At 42.9% G+C, this 20,742-nt stretch overlaps 1 protein-coding gene across 3 annotated transcripts in view; it reads left to right on the top strand.

Moving 5' to 3' along the window:
* The first annotated feature begins 5,405 nt into the window (after window positions 1-5,405).
* Window positions 5,406-20,742, top strand: part of ARID4A (AT-rich interaction domain 4A) — a 54,484-nt gene continuing 39,147 nt past the window's right edge. Inside the window, exons 1-6 of one of the 3 annotated variants that reach the window (XM_064715844.1) lie at window positions 5,406-5,494; window positions 6,111-6,172; window positions 7,355-7,465; window positions 9,793-9,858; window positions 10,750-10,840; window positions 20,646-20,725. In XM_064715844.1, the coding sequence (XP_064571914.1) occupies window positions 6,167-6,172; window positions 7,355-7,465; window positions 9,793-9,858; window positions 10,750-10,840; window positions 20,646-20,725 (354 nt within the window). In that variant the 5' untranslated portion in view covers window positions 5,406-5,494; window positions 6,111-6,166. Of the gene's footprint in view, window positions 5,495-6,110; window positions 6,173-6,218; window positions 6,452-7,354; window positions 7,466-9,792; window positions 9,859-10,749; window positions 10,841-20,645; window positions 20,726-20,742 lie in introns of those variants that run through there. The other 2 variants (XM_064715843.1, XM_064715845.1) reach the window with 2 other exon arrangements.

Here is a 20,742-nt window from a genome sequence, read left to right as displayed (position 1 = left end):
CTCCCCTTGAAAGATCCAAACTTTCACAGATAAAGAATTTGCATCAGGAATAAGGTTTCCACCTCAGAAGCCAAGAAAAAAGGCTGCAAACTGCAGAGATAATTTGGAAGCCAGTTAAAAAGCATAGAGAATTTAAATAATTAAGTTTACAACACTGGAATGTTTGATGCACTGATGCAGCCTGAACATGCACAAAATACATTTCTGGTACTAATCACTGTCTTGTGCCTGCCATGAAAAATGTTACTCAGAAAGCCTGAAAGGGAACTAATGACAGGTAGATATAAATATCTGATCCTTCACCTTTACTGCTGGCATCCAAAGTGTTCTTTTGAGAAATATGTAAGAACATTCTCCTGTGAGCAGTGCTACCCAGAACAGTAACTAAATTCTCATTTGACTTCAAGCACCTACTTCAAGTTTTGAAAGACAGGCTGATCACTTGATTGCAGGTGATGACAGAATCCTTTGCCACATCTAAATTAAAGCTGCTGCACAAATCTTCAGCTTCCCTGCAGTGCTGTGCAGTTGTTTTGCAACACTGCATGACTTCCCAGCATAGCTGTAACTATCCTCACCAACATGAGGATATCCTTGCAGTCCTGGGAAATAACACAAGAAATTCAGTGTATTTGTAATCAAATTCCATATCCTGCATCCCTTTATTAGGCAACAAAACAGAAATTAAACATCTATATTCAGATAACTTAACAGCACTTGCCAAAACATGCAGAAACTGGCTTTAGAATCCTTGCTGAAGTAAACCCTGGCAATAAGCATGTAGTTCCTGAATTAGCCAACATTAACATTTGATACAAATATGTCAGCTATCATAAAATTCCATACCAGAAAGAATAAAAATAGCCTCTTACAACACAGCTCTTGTTCTGTCCAAACACAAGATTACCAAATCAGTCTTAAAACAAGGACCATTTTCTGTGTGGCATTCCAAGCTTGCCTGACAGATGTCAGAGCTGGGGAAGGAGCAGCTCCAGGAGCTGAGAGGGCTCTGATTCCTGCACACCCTGCTCACACCTGCAGCCACAAAGCACAACAAAATCTTTGTTGTGCTTTGGTTTATTCAGAAATCTTTGTTGTGCACGTGGTTTGTTCAGGAAACGGGGCTGCTGCTCCCTGGACATCACTGAGGCTGCTGCCAGAGCTGGCCCAGCTGAGCACGGATCACTTTACTGGTGTTACTGGGAAAAGCAACTACAAAGTGAGTGTTATTCCTGCAGAGCTGATAGAAATGCCAATTCTGAGATTTTTCTCACACAAAGATTTCTGACAGTGCTCTGCATCACAAATATTTCCATCATTACTCATGTCCAGAAGATACTGCACTGCTGTAAAACATCCAAGAAATCAGCACTGAACTTGAGTGAGGAAATGCATCAATTCTCTTCCTGAGGGCTGCCAGGCTTTGTGTCTCCAGTGAGAACCCTCCCAAGGCAATGATTAAAATCAGCATGAAGTTATGTTTGAACAATTAAATGTCTAAATAATTAAATGTCCATTATCTGAACTTGAGGACAGGAATGCCCCAGAGCTGGGGAAAATGTAAGTAAGCATTTAACAGGTTTCATTCAAGTTGGTTTGGTTTTTTTCCCCCTCTCTCACACACATGATTATAAAAATGAAGGAAGTTGATGCTGACAGTTTAATTTTTCTGTGACCAGGAAAGGTTTGATCTTCCATTTTTACAATCCAGCTATTACTGACTGATTTATTTTGCTGTCAACTTCAAATTTATTGGGATTTTTTTCTCTTTATACATGCACTTCACAATTTCTTACCATGCTCCTCTGAGCAGTTTGCAATCACTTAGATAATACAGCTTTGTGGGGAGCATGTGAATACTGCAGTATTTGTACAGAAATGCTGCAGTTCCACACAGGCAACACTTCTGCAGATTCTCTATTTAACTACAAAAACACCAAGGAAAAGAGCATTAAAAAAGAACAATGGAAACAGAAATAAAAGGTAAAAGTCTCCTGAACTGTAAAGTCACAGTAGCACTGTACTTCACTATATAGAAAGAAGATCAGTGTTAAAATAAGATCTAATATTTTTAATGTTTCTACAGGATTTTGGTTGCAATTGTATGTGTATTCTGAGTTCTTTTAGCTACAAAAAATCCAGTGTGTCAAGAGCAGGATGTGATTACTGAACAGAACAAAACCATCTCACTTATCCCAGAAATCTCCTTACTTTATCTGTGATCTGAAGGAAGCCACGTGATACATTCAGCAGTGACTTGTTCTGCTGTTCTTATAAAGAGCTGTAAGATACAGACATTGCTAAATTTGCTTTTTCTTATCCACTGCCACATGTGTGGAAGACTTTGGGCAAGATTTCTGGGAGAAGTTTATTTTGCAACTAATACACCAAACACATTTTCAAGTGCTTAAGTGCATTATTTTTATTAATTTACTTACAGCCATCACATAGAATTCCATGTGACCAATGGCCAAGTGCCATGCTCAGAATGCTTTAATGCTTTTAATTGTTTTTAAATGAAGAAGCTTTTAATTTGTTCAAGCTAAACTCAAATGCAGGCAAACCTCCCATGCTGTATCTACAAGGCCTTTGGTACTAACAGAGCACAGATAACCCAGCACTGCTGCTTTGAACAGTGATCTAAAAACTGAAATGTTTTTACCTCACAGTGTGTCTGTTTACAGAGAGATTGATCCTACAAGGACTTACAGGGAGTGTCCCACTCTAGAGCTTCTCAGCTGTTAACTCTGTGCAGTGAACACTCCAGGCCATGGTAAAAAGGTTTCAAGTCACCTCCTCTGCTCATTTCTCCCACTCATTCCCAGAGTTTCCCTCTAAGGGTTTGCACAGGGGGATGTGGCACAAAGATCCAGCACAGCCAGGATGGCTGCAAGTTTCAGAGCTGTTTAACAATGACATTTAGGATGAAAAATTTCAGTACCATGGGGCAACTCTTGAGTCCTGAAGTTCCTATCCCAATAAAAAGAGATTTAAAGAAAAATTTGGCTTTTTTTCCTGCCTTGCCAAAAGCACAGTGTTCTCATTCCATGACACCAGACATCATCCCTAAGCTGCTTGAGAACATTTGTGCTGTGCTGAGCTGCCCACTGGGCATTCTTAGGTGCTCAAAATCCCATAAAAGAACAAGTCACCTCTCCTGCTCACTGGCTATAGAGAAATAAAGTCCTTTTGCTCACAGCAGCTTGGTGGGTGATGTGCCATGAGCCTCCCAATTGTGCTGGCTGTAACTGCTACATCCACAGGGACAGGATTTTTATGCTAGAAATCAGAAACAAGACTGATTAGTTCAATCACAAACTGTTATTTATTGAATGGTTCTACACCCAGTACAGAGATACAAACCATGCCTCAGGAACAGCTCACAATCCAAGCCAGGATTTCCCCAATACATTCCACAGAGATCAGAAGTTCACATTCAAATGGAATTTTGGAAGTTTTGTTAACATTTGGGTTAGACATAATAGAATCAGAGAATGGTTTGGGTTGGAAAGAACATTAAAAATATCATCCAATTCCAACCCCCTGCCATGCCAGGGACAACTTTCACTATCCCAGAGTGCCCCAAACCCCCTCCAAGCTGGCCTTGGGCACTGCCAGGGACAGCCACAGCTGCTCTGTGCCAGGGCCTGCCCACCTTCCAGGAATTCCTTCCTCTATGGAAGCTCTCAGTCAGTGCAAAGCCATTCCCCCGTCCTGTCACTCCATGCCCTTGGCCAAAGTCCCTCTCCAGGTCTCCTCTAGGTTCCCCTCTGACACTCTCCACTTTATCCCCTGCATAGAACAGAATGACAGCACAGAATCAAAGCTCCCTCAACACTAAATGCCTCAACTTCTACAAATTCTGTAGAGATCTTCAGCCATCTTTATACTTACAACCCAGATCCAAACACCAAAATTCCAGACCTTTCCTCCATGTCAGGCCTTGCCTGCAGTCAATTCCAAACAAGTCCTGTGTGCTTTGTGCATTATTAAACCTTCAGAGCTTACCTGCACCACCTCTGCTCACTGAACTCTCTGGAGAACTCTCCCATTACTTACCAATTGCTAAAGCATCAGATTTAATTAAAAGAAAAAAATACAAAACCCACTTTCAAAGCAGAACTTCCATGGGAACCACACCTAAATTAATAATCTATTTCTGTCAATTAACACAATGGTGCCCTGCTGTTGCTTTAGGTAACCCTTAGAGATGCCTTTTAGCTCACAGTGAGCACTGTCAAACAGATGCTCATCATTCTGGAATAAAAATTACGGATCTGTTACTCCACAATATAAACTATGCAAAACTAGAAATAAAATTAAAACTATCTGTATTACCATATGCCACCAAAAAAAAAAAAAAAAGATCGGTATAATCTGTCAAAATGTGAAATTAATTTAAAGCATTTGGTTTTATCATAGGCTTCGGCCTGTAACTGCTACTTAGCAAAGTCAAAGCCCGTCTCTGAGACCAAACTCCCTCAGAGGACCGTGACAGGTGCGGGTGTCCCGCCTCGTCCCGCCGCACTCCGTACAGGCAGCACAACCCCCCCGTCTCCCAGAGGAATCCCTCGTGTCCCCGCACTGCTATCGCTGTCCCTGCAGAGAGAACCGTGGGGAAGCGCTGGAGCAGCAGGAGCCGGGCGCGTTCCCTCCCCACACGCGTCACGGGGCCGCTGCAGGGCGGCGGAGCCGCGCCCTCCCCCGCGGGAAGGCGGCGCGGGCCGGCAGCCCCTACCTGCACCCCGGGCGTGTCTCTGCGGGCGCTCGGGCCGCCCCGGCAGCTCCGCGCCCTCACGGCGGGCGGTCCCGGCGCCTCCATGGCGGCCGCTCCACTTCCGCCTCCGGCCGGGCCCGCTCCTGCGCCATCGCCGCCGCAAGCGGGGTCGTCACGGAGACCCGGTGAAGAGGTCGTACCGCCGGGAAGAGACGCGGTACCGCCTCAGCGGAGCTCAGAATAAACTTCCCGGCCGTTCCCTCCACCGATTCCGCGGACGGTCCCGCTCCTCCCTCTCCCCGCGGCCTAAAATGGGAAAGAGCCGCGCACAAAATGGCGCCTGCGACGCCGCGGCCGCCGCGCCTGCGCGCCGCTCGCGCCGGCTCCGCCCCCACCGCTGCCGTCCCGCCCCCTCCCCGTCCTTCCCCCTCCCTCCCGCCCGTCCCGCCCCGAGCCAATCACATCGCGCCGTTCCCCTTCCGGTCCCCGCCGCCGGCCAATCCCGTGCTCCCGGGGCCGCGCCGCCACCCAATGGGGGTGCTGTCCGCGACGGCCCAATGCGCGCGGGGCGCCGGGGCGGCGGCCAATGGGAGCGGCCCCGCTCCCGCCGCTTGTTTATTGGGGCTCGCGCTGCGGCGCGGGGCGGGTCCGCGCGCGCGGGGGGGGGAGGGGGGCGGGAGAGAGGGGGGGCGGAGCGGGGGCCGCGCTCAGCCGGGGCCGCCGCCGTCTGCGGAGGGGCCCGGGCGGCGCGGGGGCTGCGGAACGAGGAGTTCGCAGGTAGGAAGGGACGCGCGAGGAGGAGGAGTAGGAAGGAGAGAAGGAGGAAGAGGCGGCGGTAGCGGCGGCGGAGTTGCGGCTGCCGCGCCGCCGTCCCGGGGGAGGGGACGCGAAGCGGCTCCGGGAGCTGCGCTTTAAACCCCCCCCCGCCCCCCCTCCCCCGCCCTGTGGGAGCGCACGGGCGCGCGCGCCGCCCCCATCACGGAGCGGGACCCCCGGGACCGGGACCCCCCAACTCTGTCCCGGTATCCCCGGGATCGGCCCCCGCGCTCCTTGGGCCGGGGGGCTGCGGCGCTGCCCCGGGGGGCGGGAGGCACAAGTCCCGGGAGGAGGAGGGGGCCCGAGGGGCCGCGGAAAGTTGAGAGGGGGCCGGGGCGGGTGGGGGGCGGCGGCCCCTGAGCCCCGCGGAGCAAATGGCGACGTGACACACACCGAGCGCGGGGCCGCCCGGCGGGAAGCGGCGGCCGCGCTCCCTCGGCGCGGCCGGGACGGGCGGCGGCTCCTTCCCTCCGTCCGTCCCTCCCTCCCTCCGCCGAGCCTTGCCCGGGCTCCCCCCGCCGCCCCTCACGGGGAGCCCCGCGCTCAGCCCTCAGCCTCCCCCGCTCTTGTTTTGCAGTGTTGCCCGTGCGAGGAGAAGTCCCGGAGCTGGAATCGCTCGCATAACCCTGAAAGATGAAGGTAGGCGGCTCCGGCGGGAGCGGGGATCGCCGCCCTGCTCGCCCGCCGCTCCGGAGATTTCATTTTTAATCGCTCTCCGTCTGGGCACGGCGGCAGCGGGAGAACGCGGGGTTCGCTGCGTGCTGTGAGTGCTGCTCCTGCTCCCCGGCGAGGTGCAGGTGATTTAAAGCTCTCCCCGCCGTGCAGGAGCGCTCGGAACATCCTCATCGCCTCTGAGTTGTTGTTGTCCTTCGGGCTCCCGTCTTTAAACGCTTCCTGTATCAGCAGCTGCTATGGCAAGTTTGCAAAACCACAGCTTTTGTCCCGCCTTTGCTGTTGCCGGTTTGCTCAGTACAAAGGCTCAACAATTGCAGTATAATTTACAAAACTTTTCCTTTTCCCTTCAGAGTTGAATGAAATAATCAAGTTATAGAAAAAACCCTGTCCATATCCCATTTTATTTTAGATTCTGCACCCATTTCCTGTCTTTTCAATGTGGTTATTTTGTCCTTGTTTATCGGTTGCAATGAGCACGGTAAAGTGAAATGTTGAGTATCAAAGTTCAGGTTAAGGAAAACGTGATGAATATTTCTCTTTAAAAATGCACTGGCAATTAAGTTTTAATAAAGGCATTCCAGGAAAGAAAAATAATTGTTAATAGCTGTTTGAAAGATTGCAACAGATTTCTCTAGAGGTCTCCTTTTAGTCAGCAGGAAAGAAATCCTATATATAGAATGTTACAGACTTAATTGTAAGTGTTGGGATGACACCAATCTCAAACGTTTTCAATAATCTGTGTCATTGGATTGCTTATAGCTGAAAAAATACAGCTGTCTGTTGCCTTTTTGTACATGTAGTTGAGTTAATAGTTGCTCCTTTACTTTGTTGCCCTTTTTATAAGCAGTCTTCAGTATCCATGTGAATATCCTCAAAAACATTTCTGGGAGAGGCTGGCAATGAATTGACAGGAGGTGTGTGTCAACATCAGTGACAAACCAAAACTTCCTGTAACTTGTTTGTTGGGTTGTTTTTTTTTTTCTCCCTTTTGAAGAACTCTGTGCTGGCAATCTCTAGGACAGACAATGCATCAATTAAAAAGTCAACAGGTCTAAAAGCCTAGGTGTAAAATGAAATAAATAACGATGCAGCTGTAAGTTTAAGCAAGAGCTGAAGTTTGTTTTTGTGTTTTTTGTTCCCCTGCAGGCAGCAGATGAGCCTGCCTACCTGACAGTGGGGACTGATGTCAGTGCCAAGTACCGAGGTGCCTTCTGTGAGGCAAAGATCAAGACGGTGAAGAGGCTTGTGAAAGTCAAGGTGAGTGTCTGAGACTGCTGCTGGTTTTGGTGAAACATTGTGCTGAAAGGAGTTCCTGAAGATTAGAAAATGTTCATCACTTCACTGTATGAATTTTAAACACTTAAATATGTGTTTTTTCATATTTTGTTTTTTCGTTCAGAATGAGTTTTTTGGGGTTTTTTTGCTTAATTTTGTTATTTTTATTTGGGTTTTTTAAATTATATTTTTTAGTGGAATGCTGGAACAAAAATGAGCATTCTTGCTTCTTTTTTCCTGACTGCATTTGTCTTCTGTTCTTAAATGCATCAGTTTCCCAGCAATAAGTTTTGATGTCACAAATACAGGATTATGGCTTTACATGAATAATAAGGAATAAGAGCAACCTCTTCAGAAGCAAAAGTTCCATTTCATACCAGCTGGCACTCTCACTTTTACAATTTGGAACTGAAAAGGCAATGCAAAAATAAGTTAACAGCAAGAGAGATGGCAATAATTTGTTTCTTAGGCCAGGTTTCAGCAATGCCTGGGGTAATATTTGAGTTTTGAGCATCTTTATTCAGCTCTAGAGCAGCTTGATGCTAAAGCAGCATGCCCTGGCTGTAGCTGAGTGTTTGTGCATGGGTAGTATTGGCACATGGTATTCATTCACATTTGCAGGGCTTTTGGAAAAACAAACAAAGACAAAGTTGTCATTTTGGTGTTGTAATACTGTAGTAAATGCCACTATGTGAGAATAAGAATAAAACATTGTTAAATGCAAGTTAAAACTGAAAGTAAATACAGAAGTTGTTTTTCTTCTTTGTGTTGTTAAAGTCTTCCTACTTCCTACTTTAGTGCCTGCTGTCCAAGATATGTAAATAAGTCCTTAGTGACCCAAAATCCCCAAGAAATTGAGGTGAAAGCTGCTTTTTGTAACCATACATCCAAGCTTTTGTGTGCTTTAATGCCTACATCAAGTAGAACAATCCTCAGCCTCTTCAGTTACATATATAGATCATATCACTTTATCAGAGTGCTTTTCATCAATAGAAAAAAAAAGTAATTCAGATCCTGGAGTCTTTTGCTTGTTCTTAATAAGTACTTAGGGGAACTTGTGGTGTTCTTTGAAATGTGTGTTAATGAGAAGCTCTGTAGGAAGCAGTGTGCAGGTCTGACAAGCTTCATTTTGTCTGCATCTTTGGTCTGGTAGAGTATTTAGCCTGTTAATAGGCAGGAGTTGCTTTTTCTCATTAGAATCAGCTGCTTTATTGCTCCATGATAAGATTTGGAATTACACCAGGCTGCTGGGACTTGGTGGAAATTCCTGTCACTGCCTCTCAGTTCTGTTATAACAATAGGAGTTTTAACAAGCTGAGCCTGATACTGTCATTAAGATGTGCAGGCACACCCTGGCACGCTTGCCAAGAGTGCAAAAAGTCCAAAACATCCCCTGGCCTTTTCCTCAGCAGCAGCACAACCTGTATTCATCCCTCTGCATTTTTTATTTTAAATTTTGAATCTGGATGTGTGTTAATACTGCTGCTGGTTTGGCATGCCACTGGTGGTGTGTTTATAAATACAGTACAGTGGAGTCTGTGCTTGCAGGATCATTGGGGGAGCCAGAAAACTGAACATCACTTTTAAAGCAAGCTTCTGGAGCTTTTGGTTCCTGAAAACAAATAGAAATTTTGGATTTTTAAAAATTAAACTGCATAGGATGATGTTAACTCTGTTTCCTCACTGTTCCCTTCTAGAATGTAGGATTTTAAAGGCAGAAGCAAAGTTTACTTACACTGTAACTAATCCTTATTTTCATCAGGTGGGTGGTGTTCCACATCTTTGCCATAAAAAGTTGCTCAAGGTGGCAGAAATGCTGTTATCATGGCCAGTTTGGTGATTTTTTGATACATTTTTAATAAAGAGAAGTTTTTCTTTTGGTTGTAGTTTAGTATTGAAAGTGTTGTCAGTGAAATGCTACAGTTGAATCAGAGAGGGGAAAAAAACCAATGCTTAATCTTCTCATCTGGAAGCCCAGTTCCAGGTTTGCCCTGGATTGTGTCAAATTCTAAACTCACCTAAAAATGTATTTTCTTTTTTTCTTTGCTTTGGAATGACTGGTGTTTGATTTGCCCTGTTCTTTAAATGTGATGTTTCAGATTAAAAATTAAATGAGATACTTGGGGCTTTGTGTCAGTAAAATTAGCCATGCCAAGTGTTTTCTGTTGAGTAACATTTGAGTCTAATTGATAATTTTAATGTGGATAATAAGATTTTTATATATATATATATATATATACACATTTTCTTGTGGTTTTTGTTTATTAAGAAATCAGATGTGTATTAAAAAGCTGATGAATATTTTTCAGGTGGTCTTGAAGGGGGATAACTCAACTCAGTTAGTGCAAGATGACCAAGTGAAAGGACCTCTAAGAGTATGTATATTGCATGCCTTCTTTTGGTAATCACATAAATGTCCTAAAACTCTTAAATGTTGAAGTTGTTTAGGTGGGTACCTGTTCTTCAGGATGGAAACCAACAGAAGGAGGCCCATCACTTTAGATTAGATGAGTTCTGAGGAATTAGTCTTAATTTTTGTAGCTGTTTGTGCTTCTCTGTGTTGTGTACTTGATGCACAGTTTTACCTGCACAGGAATTTTTGTATCTTCTCAAAAAATACAAAACTTCTTATAAATAATGAAATGTTGAAACTTCTCAGCAGTAATTAACAACTTGAGTGCCAAGCCAGGTTCAAGCCCATTAGACAAGAGTAAATACAATTACTCAGTTTAGAATAGTTAATATTTTTTATATAAAAAGGTGTCTGTTTGTATTTTCATTTTGTGTAACAGTTGTGTGCTAAAATGCAGAGCTGTGTTATGAACACTGAATGCAAATAGAGCTCTCCAGAGAAGGTCAGCTTGGATTTGTCCTTTCTGTGTTGGAGCACCAAGGCTGCTACTGAAATTCTGATCTAGCTGACACTAGAATTGTACTGAAAATATAAGAAATACTAGTAATTGAATGATTATCACTAATGAATTAATGACTTTGGATATTTGTTTTCTATTGGCTTTTTGTTTTTTGAGATGCTGAATTAAATGTTCTGAGTTTCTCAGTGCTTTGGTGTCTACTTGTAGTTCAGCCTTCCTGCTGAAGGACCTTTGTTCTTACCTGTAACTAAACAGGATCTTACAATAACTAAACTTTCAAAGCAGCACTTAACTAAATGGAGTCTTTACAAGCCTTGCTGGGAGGATCAATGGGTTTTTATCAATTTGCTGAGTGTGGGATTCCAGGTAACCTTGAGCTGCTCCTTGTTGCAGGTTGGAGCAATGGTTGAGACCAAGATGCCTGATGGATCTTTTCAGGAAGCAGTTATCAGCAAGCTGACAGATGCCAGTTGGTACACTGTGGGTGAGTGGCCACGTTTCATTTATGGGCTCTAATCTTTGAACAATGTATTTCTAATTACAGGTAACTATGTCGGTAATTTACATCTTGTTTTGCATAATCTCAGATAGGTTTTGGAGGGGACTTTTTTTAAACTTGTCCACATCTTGATTCCTTTTCCATTTCAAGCAGGATAATAATTAATTGTTGTTCAGGGAGGCTTTTGCAGGGCTGAATAGTCAAGTTTTGTTTCACACAATGTACCTGTAATGATAGAGGTTGCACTCAGTGAAATTCAGAATCATTTGTGCAGATTTTAAGACATAAACCTTGTAAAATCATTCTTCCAGCTGAAAATCTGTGGCATGAAATAAATGCCTGAAATATGTGAGCCTCCTTGCACTGTGTGCAAGCTTGTACACAAGGAAAATAGGGATAGAAGACAGAATCTATTTCTTTTTAAGAGAAGAATCACATGCCACACAATAAAAGAGGAGACATTCATTTATAGTGTGAATAGCTGTTTCCTTTAATAAAATTTTAGAATAATGATCTAAAGTAAAATAGAAAACTACTTTTCTCCTCATGTTGGAGGCTCATGTGGTGTTAAGTGGTTGAGATAGAAAGTTCAGAATGCAGGGTCAGCAAAATGTCAGTGTTGAACAAGAATTCATTGTAAGACAAGTTTCCTTATTTTCAATAATTCTGATCTCCAGGTTTTTCTGAAACAGCTTTAAGAAGAGAATGACAAAACTCAGGGACATTCAAGTATTAGTGCAGAAGCAAATATAAAAGGACAGTGTTTGAATCAGAGGGCTTTGCAAGCACCCATCCTTTCTTTGCACCACTTTTTACAGCACTGGAGCCTTCTGTTCCCTAATAGCTGCCTAGAAGGAACTTGCTCCTGTTAATTGTCCTGTACATGCTGCTCTTGGGCATTGCTGTGGAGATTAGGACTTGGAAATTTAAACTCTGTGTTTCTCATTAGCTGCCTTGGGTACCAAATCTATTCAGCTTTACTTCATATTCTTCCATCCTCTCTTGAGGAGTCCTCTGTCCCATGAACTCTTAATCATTTTGGTTCATTAACCCCTTTTTAAGATTTAAATAAGCTGTTTTCAGTAATTCAGCATTTCCTTTGCAGTAGGTGAGGTTCTGTTGTCTTTGGTGGGATCAGGATAAAGCTCTGCAGATAATTTGGAAGGATTTATTGCTTTATGATTATTATTGTTAGTGAGTGCTTTAACTCTAAGCTGGTTGACAAAGCTCACTGTTCTTTGCCTTTTTCTTCAGGATTATAACATTGCTGTAAAATTGTAGTGGATGTCAGGTCAGGGAAGAAGGGCAGGATTATTGTGGAGTGCAGAAGATTTAAAATCTGCTTAATTTAGTGCTGTGATGTGACATACTCAAGGTACAACACTGGACCTTTAACTTCTCTGTATAGATTTTCAGAGGTTCACCATTCTGTTACAGAAGTGATAAGAAACACAGTCTTGCACAATTTCATGGTTTATGAGTTAACATTTTAATTGTAGAACTCCCAGCTGATTTCAATTTTCAAGTAGCACTTTCAGCTAATTCTGTTTGAATTTGGGCCAGAAGACATTTGTCTTCTTACATTTGACATGTGAACTTTAAATCCCTTGTTTGGGGCATGAGTTTTGTCTGTTTTCTTTTTTTTTTTTTTTCTTTTTTGCTTTCTTTTTTTTCCCCTTTTCTTTTGTGGAGTGCATTTCTGCCAAAAAATCTTTACTTGATGAGCAGGAAACTTGAACAGTGAATAAATGCTCTGCCCTGTATTAATGGATTGTTGTTTATATTTAACAACTTGTTGAACTCTCCCCAATTATGTAAGAGAGAAATCATGCATGCCATGATTTTTACTTCACACATTTATTTAAATGCTGTTCCTTAGAAATTTGAACCAATGGATTAATTAACTTCTGTAATTTTCTTTCCCCAGATAATATCTTTGACAGACAGAATGGAGAAAATAAAATACATTTTCCATATGCAAATATGTTATGGCTGCTAGGATTTTGTAAAACTTTAGAGCTCAGGGGAGATTTAAGTAATTTTATGGTAAATGAACATGCAGAGCTGTTACATGGTGCTTTAACTATGAGAATACAATTGTAATTGTTGGGTTTAGATCTTAGGAACATTTCTGTTAGTTCTGTGTGCAGAGTTGCTGTTGGAGTTGGAAGCACAGGTAACACTGACCAGAGTAAGCAGATCATCAATTCTGCATTGTGGTTAAATGCAGTTAAAAGTGGGGAAAGTGTTCTAGGTTGAGTACAGGAATATTGACAGGTGAAAAATAAGCTTTATCTTCAGCCTGCTGCTTCCATTGTGTCTTTGCAGAAAGTTTTGGATAGACATGAGGTGTGTATTTATGCTGCTAAAGCAAACAGTTGAGCTGGTTGCTGGTGGCTGTGCTGCTCCACAGCCTCCCTGACTGGTGCAGAGCTGAGAGGAAAGTGGATTAACCAGACTCCAGGTTACAGGATGCCTCCCTGAACATTTGGAGATGCAAAGCACAAGGGAAAGCTTGTATTTCAGTAGTTTGTACATTTCCCTTACTATTTATTCTCTGTTATCTAACATCTCTTTCTCAGTGATGTAAAAGCAAACTGATCTCTGGCTAGTGAAACCAGGAATACATACAGGCAAACATTTTTAGAGTATTCAGTACAGATGTGTAAAAAATGCCAAAACAAACTGCCTGTGTGCCTAGTGAGAAGTGATGATGTTCACTTTTGCACATCAGCCTCATGTCGGGATGTAAAGGAGAAAAGTCACCTGAAACAACTTTGCTTTGGTCAATAAATTGAGCCAGTGGCAGTGCTGAGCTTGCTATAATGGGAAACTTTGCCACCCCTGTAATGCAGGAGCCACAGTGATGGTCACTTTGTGTATTTCAACATTATCTCCTGGCTATTAATGGTGCTCATGTACCCAGAATAAACAAGGCTTTCTTTTTATTGTAGCTTCAACAGAATCACTTTTTGACCTCTTTTTATATGACAATGATGTTAATCTAGCCATGTAGCCCTATTGGACAGTTCAGCTGTGATTTGGAAATACTTCTGAAGTTACCTTTGAAATTCAGCTTTTCAGTATAAGCAGGTAGAGAGGCAAAAGCTGCTTGGAGTGGAAGTTTAAAAGTGTCTGGGAAATGTCACTGCACAAGGCACTCCTCAAATCCAAAGTGATGTGACACTAATAGGGGTTTAAGTTCTTTGGTTAACAAATGGTTCAGTTGGACCTGGTGATTTTACTAAGTGATTCCATGATTTGATGATGTTTTTCTTCAGAATGCAGTTATCTAAAGTGAACTTCTTTAATTTACAAATTACAAAGTGCTGCATTGATGCTTTTGAAGTGCTGAATATATTGTTAGGTGATAATTGCATAGAACTAGAATAGTCTGTCAGATCTGCTTTAGCTGAACAAGGTTTGAATTACAGTTTACTGAGTGTACCATCCACCTGATTCTCTGTTAACTTCTAAAATGCTTCAGGTGAATACTGAAATAATGTCTGAAATGACTGACAAAGAAACCACAACCTGGACCACACCTTACAAAGTGCATTGTTGTATTTTCCTTCTCTCACACTCTGCCTGGAGTCTTACAAGCATTACCAGAATTTCAGAAAACATAAATCCTTATGTAGATGTTCTTTGAGGAAACACTTTTGTATTACTTCTGCACAGACCTAGAAGTGATGTAATACAAATATATGAGTGAGAAACAGGATTTCATTTGAGCAAGCATCCAGGAGTTGCTCTTGGAATGGCCTGGTTTGCCCCATGTCATCTCTCCTTTGGAAAAGCTCAGGTCAGTGATCTGGGTGTGCTTAGGTCTCTGTTTATTATGTAACATAATTTCCACAACTTTAAACAAGTTTAAACAAAACAGATCAAATACATTGAGCCTTGTATTTTGCTAGGTAGACTAATGGAAATGTGTCTCTGAAGAAAGAAATAAAAACCATTTATGAACTTCCAGTAATGTTTGCTGTGAAATGAGTGGGAAATAGGAGAGGGAAACAGTGAGAGGTCTTGGCAGTTTTTTGCTGTCAGATTTTAGGATTTTATGTACTGCTTAGAGTGAAAGGAATGTGATCCCTTACTTTTTGAGACTTTTGCCTTTCAGACACTCCTGAGGCACCTCAGTGAGCCCACAGCTCTGCTGGTGGCAGTTTCCAGGGAATGCTGAGTTAAGTGTGTGTGAGCAGAGTTGGAGACCTGGGTGTTTGTTCTGGGTATGAAGTGGAGTCTGAGCCACCAAGTGCATCACTTCACAGTACTGTGGTGGTGAGGTCATGGAAATTAAAGATAATGAAGATTTGGTTTTAGTCACCTTGCATGTTCCATGGATTTTGAAAGTTCCAGTTCATAATACTGAGGATATTTATCAGCAAATGAGCCAACATTGATATCCCAGGACTTGAGGAGCAGGGTTGCTAACAGGAGCTATTTATAGTCACATTTTCCTATCTTTAAAAGAAGTTTTCTTCTGATGCTTTGTGGAGATACTTATGCTAAGAAGAATAAGCTTGGTCCTGGGTGCACTGCAGCTGTAAGCTCTTACTCTGGGGTGCTGGGAGCTCTGAGTGCCCCCACAGCTGGGTCCATCCATGGCACAGAGCAGTTGGCTTGTCCTGTCCTGTGCTTGTGGCTGCCCTGGCCATGGCTGCAGGGCTGGTCTGACCAGTTCCCAGCATCCTGCTGAGGTCCACGTGGCACCAGCATCATCTCTGGGTGTGCATGTGTCACCAGGAATCCAGAACCACAGCTGTTTGTCCACTGGGCTGCTGTTCTCCACCACCATGACCCACCATAAATTTATTCTTTTTAACATTTGCTTGTGTGGATTTTGAGGAAACCCTGTATTGTCCAGAGCCCTTCCATGGGATGTGTTTTCAGGTGCACCTGTGGCTCATAAAAATGCTGCAGTAACTCTGTTGGTTGCTCTCTGGAGAATCTGAAAAAAAAGAACAGCACTTGGTGTTGTGTTTACACATGTTTAGGGAACAGGTCTATAGAGAAGCAAGATTTTGTGGTGAAAAAATTAGTATTTTAACAGTAGAACCTTGTTACAAATCAACTGGATCTAAGCTTTGCTTTTGAAATCACCTTTGTTACTCTGTGAACTGAGTGTTAAAAATATCTTAAAATTGTGTACAAACAATACTCTAGGGAAAGAAAGGAGGTAGACTTTTTTTCCATAATCTCTTTATGTGTAGCAATAGTAAGATCAACATTTCAGAAAAAGCAGTTTCAGGCAGCAGGCTTTTGTTTGTGAGGTGATGGTTTTCTATGAGTAGCCTCAAAGGTCACTCAAACTTCCCTGTCTTCTGGATATTTCAAATATATTTTTGTAAGAGGAACTTGAGCTCACTTAAAAGAATTTAAAATATTAAATGTGAGTTGTGTGGTGTCTCAGTAGCACAGAACAGTGCAGTACTTGCTCTTAAATCCTTTTGCAGTGATGGATTAGTGGTACAGCCCTTCTCTACAAGGACATTTAACAGGCCCTGCACAGCTCCTGGTACTTTTCTATATTGTTTCCACAGCTGGACCCAAAATATCTGAAAATCTGCACACATTAGTCAAGACATTCCTAGACAGCATCTCTTGTAGTTCATAAATTGCTGCTTTGCCAGGCAGCCAGTGAGAATAATGCAGTGTGCACAGTGACACTGAGCAGCTTTAATTTGTGGTATGTACTTTCATTTCATTTCTTGGTGACTTAAAAGTTTCTCAGTGAGTTGGGAAATGAGACCAAATTGTTTCCTTGCAGTGTAGAATCTAATCTCTCTTGGTTTGGGCAGCAGCACTAACACAGCTTGTTGGATTTGAAGATGCAGCCTTAAGGGTTGTTTTTCCTTGTCAGTGTGACAGAACTGTCACAGACACTGCCTTGTCCTGGTGACAGTGGTGGCTCTGTGGAAGTCATCTCATAACTGCCATGAGGATGTTCTCTCTGCAGTTCTGCTCTCTTCTCCTTTTTCTGTCTGGTTTTTTCTTTTTTCCTTAAATCTATTTATAATATAGCTATATATATACTTCTAAACAAGATGTAATCAAACTGTTCTGTAGTATTTTGTGACAAGCTTCTTCACAGTTCCTAAAAATGATTTTGATTAGTTGACTGGTTAATATTATGTATGTAAATACATGAAAACTTGAGACAGGAGCAAAAAACTTGAGGCAGCCCTATTGTAAAGCCAGGGTCAGTGGATTTTTGCTGATGGTGTATATAAGTCTGCTATAGACAGGAAATGGAAAGATACCAGCTCATCAATAGCAAGTTTAAAGTTGCATTTTGAGGCACTGAACTTGTAGTAATTTTTTTGTTTTAATTCTTGCTAAGCGTTGTATTGATCACCAGTGGGAAGTTGTTTTTATTTTTCTGTCCTAGATAGGGTTGTGTAGATTTCCACAAACAGAAAAAACCCAATTCTGTTTCTTTCCTGTTACTGCAGACAAGGTCAAGATGCAGCAAAATTCAGAAATTTTCCATTTTATTGTCACTGTTTCAGTATGCTGTATGGAACATATTGGACTCAGTTCTTGGGACTAGACCAAGCATTATGGCAGAGACTGTTCCTCCAGGTTGTGCTGCTTACTCATCCCTTTCCCCCTTCTGTCAGTGTTCCTCATTAAGGAACGTGTTTGGAGGAAAGGGCTCTGCCCGGCAGAAATGTCACTTTTCTCCCTTCCTTCCCAGGATGCTCCCTTGGCTGTTCAGCAGTTCCTGGCTAGTTTGTATCCTTTCCCTTCCCTTCCCTTCCCTTCCCCTTCCCCCTTCCCCTTCCCCTTCCCCTCCCCTTCCCCCCTCCCCTTCCCCCTCCCTTCCCCTTCCCCTTCCCTTCCCCTTCCCTTCCCTTCCCCCCCCTTCCCCCTCTCTCCCTTCCCCCTCCCCTTTCCCTTCCCCTTTCCCTTCCCCTTTCCCTTCCCCTTTCCCTTCCCCTTTCCCTTCCCCCTTCCCTTCCCCTTCCCTTTCCCCTTCCCTTCCCCTTCCCTTCCCCTTCCCTTCCCCCTCCCCTTCCCCTTCCCTTCCCCTCCCTTCTCCCTTCCTCCTTCCCCTTCCCCTTCCCCTTCCCCTTCCCCTTCCCCTTCCCTTCCCCTTCCCTTCCCCTTCCCTTTCCCCTTCCCTTCCCCTTCCCTTCCCCCCCCCCTTCCCTTCCCCTTCCCTTCCCCTTCCCTTCCCCTCCCCTCCTTCCCCTCCCCTTTCCCCTCCCCTTCCCCTTCCCTTTCCCCTTCCCTTTCCCCTTCCCTTCCCCTTCCCTTTTCCCCTTCCCTTTCCCCTTCCCTTCCCCCTTCCCTTCCCCCTTTCCCTTCCCCTTCCCTTCCCTTCCCTTCCCCTTCCTCCCCCTGTTTCCCCCGCCCACTGAGAGATGGGGCAATGGGAGGACCTCAAGGGCTTCTGCTTTTTCACTCCTGTTTTTTGGAAAGGCAGGACAGTAATTTCCTCTTTAGAGATGAGAATGGTGACACTGTAAACACATCCTTTGGTGACTTCACTGTGTCTGGTGGATGGGAAGATGTCTCCTTGTCTTCTGTTCCTGTTTCCTGCCCTCTCCCTTATAAAACACAACCTTTAGGATTTTTGCTTTTGAAGAATTTGGAGTTGGAGCAATAACCTGTTGAAGGAATGAAGAACATTAATTTGAAATTTTTTAGTTTGATTGTTAGTTGTAGGCATTTTAGCTAGAGTCAAACAACCTTGCTTCTGGATGAGATTAAAAAGAGGAATGAATTTGCAGCTTAGAGTGTATTAAGTTCTTCTGACACGACTGTTATCACAGCTTCAAAATATCTCATAGCCAAAAACTGTGCCATCTGCCTTACTGCTTATATTTACAGAATCCTTCATGTTTGATACTGTGCCTTGGACAGACATTCCCTTAAATCCTCTAGGGCTGGCATTAAAGAGTCACTCACAGGGTGACATGGATATGAGCAGTACTTTGGTGTAGCAGATTTTGCTGAAGAGTGAGATGGAAACCACAAGGCCTGTTTAGTTTAAGAAATGCTTGTATTTTTAAAGGTGCTGAGTTTATCAGGGTGAATTTCTGGTTGCCCTTTCAGTCAGGCACAGTCAAGTGTTTTCCCTAGAGGAAAAGCAAGTTTCAAGTAGCTACAATTATGAAATACTTCAAGCATCGTGATTAATTGGAGAGACTCCTTACTTGGCTCCACCTTAGTAACTCAAATAATTGATATTTTTGTATGACAAATGGTGCTATCCTTTCTCTGTTGAAACTTTATTAAAGTGATCACTTATGTAGATAAGGAAATCTTTGTTTATGCTGTTCTTTTACACTTTGTTGTTCTGCAAGGATGTTTTGCTCTAAGTTCTGCAGCCATGCTGGCAGTTGCAGGTGCTTTGTACATGTCCACAGCATAAATTGTTACTCTTGATTGTCATAATTTCCTTTGTGTCTTAATTTAAGTGTATTTTACTGAGGGTATTTTACTTAACCTTCAGTATTTATAGCATTTAATCTTTTAAGGAGGAAAAACTGAATATGTCATCTGCTTTATGAACAGTTTATTTGCTTTATCCCTCTACTGGACTAGCTTTAAATAAAGAGATAGAGCTTCCAATTTTGGAGTTAATAAATAAAAAGAAGCAGTTTGGTTTCATTGTCAAGTATTAGGTTCTATTTGCTTTTTTCAATCAAGTTACTTGTTGCCAGTCACCAGCCATTTGTCCCCTAAAATGATTATTCTTGAAAATTTAGTAGTTTGAGATTTTTTGGAGGGGGAAAAGTGAATTGTGAGCCATTAAGATAATTCACTAGGGGAGCATATGGAGCATACCACAGCAGTATTTACTCTGAAGATGGAGGAACCTTAAAGCTTATCTTATCCAGATTAATTAATTTTATAAGTATGCCAAAATTACTATGCTGCTATGCACAGCACTTGAAACTTTCTTTCACTAGTGCACAAAGCCTGTTTTGAGTAGTTTAAATATGGAGAATTGTTCTGTTCTGCACTTTGACCCCATACAAATAAACTTGGACCTTGCTGGGATTCCAGCCTGCAGCCACCTGGGCTCTGCTCTTTGCAGTCAGGGGGAATTGGGAACTTTGCTTTTCTTCTCTTCAGGGACATTTTCCTGAAGAGGTTTTATCTAAACTGAAGAACAGATCTTTCTCAGCAAAGCTTGCAGTTGCCTCGTGGTGTTCTATCCTTCTGCTGTGTATTGATGGAAATTGATGGAACTTCCTCTTCACACAACAGGATTTGTCCTAAATATTCCTTATCAAGTGTCAGACCTGGAATTGCAGCTTTCCAGTAGCTTGATCTGTTTGTAAGATGGCATTGATAGTGTAGCAGAAACTTGTTTTTCTTTCCATTGATCTTTCTGTGGGATTGCTCATAGCAAGAGGAGAAATAAAAAGTACCATATTTATTAAATGGTGATAAGTAAGGAAGAAATGTATAGGGTGGAAAAAAAAATCCACAAAACCAAACAAACCCCAGAGATTTCTAGATGATAGTAACTGGGGTGCAGCCAGGCCTGTGGTTTGAAATGTGCAGTTGTATTGATAAGAAGAATGTCTAAATTACACTGAGACTTGCATCCAAAGCCTTACTTGGTCCTGGCTTGAATCTCTCTTGTGAAAATCTATTCCAAGAGTGAATCCTGAATACTGACTTTCCTTTTGCTTGTGGACTAAAGAGAGAGTAAATTAGGCTTGAAAGTGATGTTTTAGAGAATGTTCTTGATTGTGGGATAAGCAGTAGATTGGGATTGAGATCTGATCAGCTTGTGCTGATGGCTTTCTTGGCTTGCCCCTAGTTTTTGACGATGGTGATGAAAGGACCTTGAGACGAACTTCATTATGCTTGAAGGGAGAAAGGCACTTTGCAGAAAGTGAGGTAAGGCAGTGGTGGGC

The sequence above is a fragment of the Zonotrichia leucophrys genome, chromosome 5, assembly GCF_028769735.1.
Source record: "Zonotrichia leucophrys gambelii isolate GWCS_2022_RI chromosome 5, RI_Zleu_2.0, whole genome shotgun sequence".
NCBI classification, from domain to species: domain Eukaryota; kingdom Metazoa; phylum Chordata; class Aves; order Passeriformes; family Passerellidae; genus Zonotrichia; species Zonotrichia leucophrys.
This window is presented reverse-complemented; position numbering and strand designations above follow the sequence as displayed.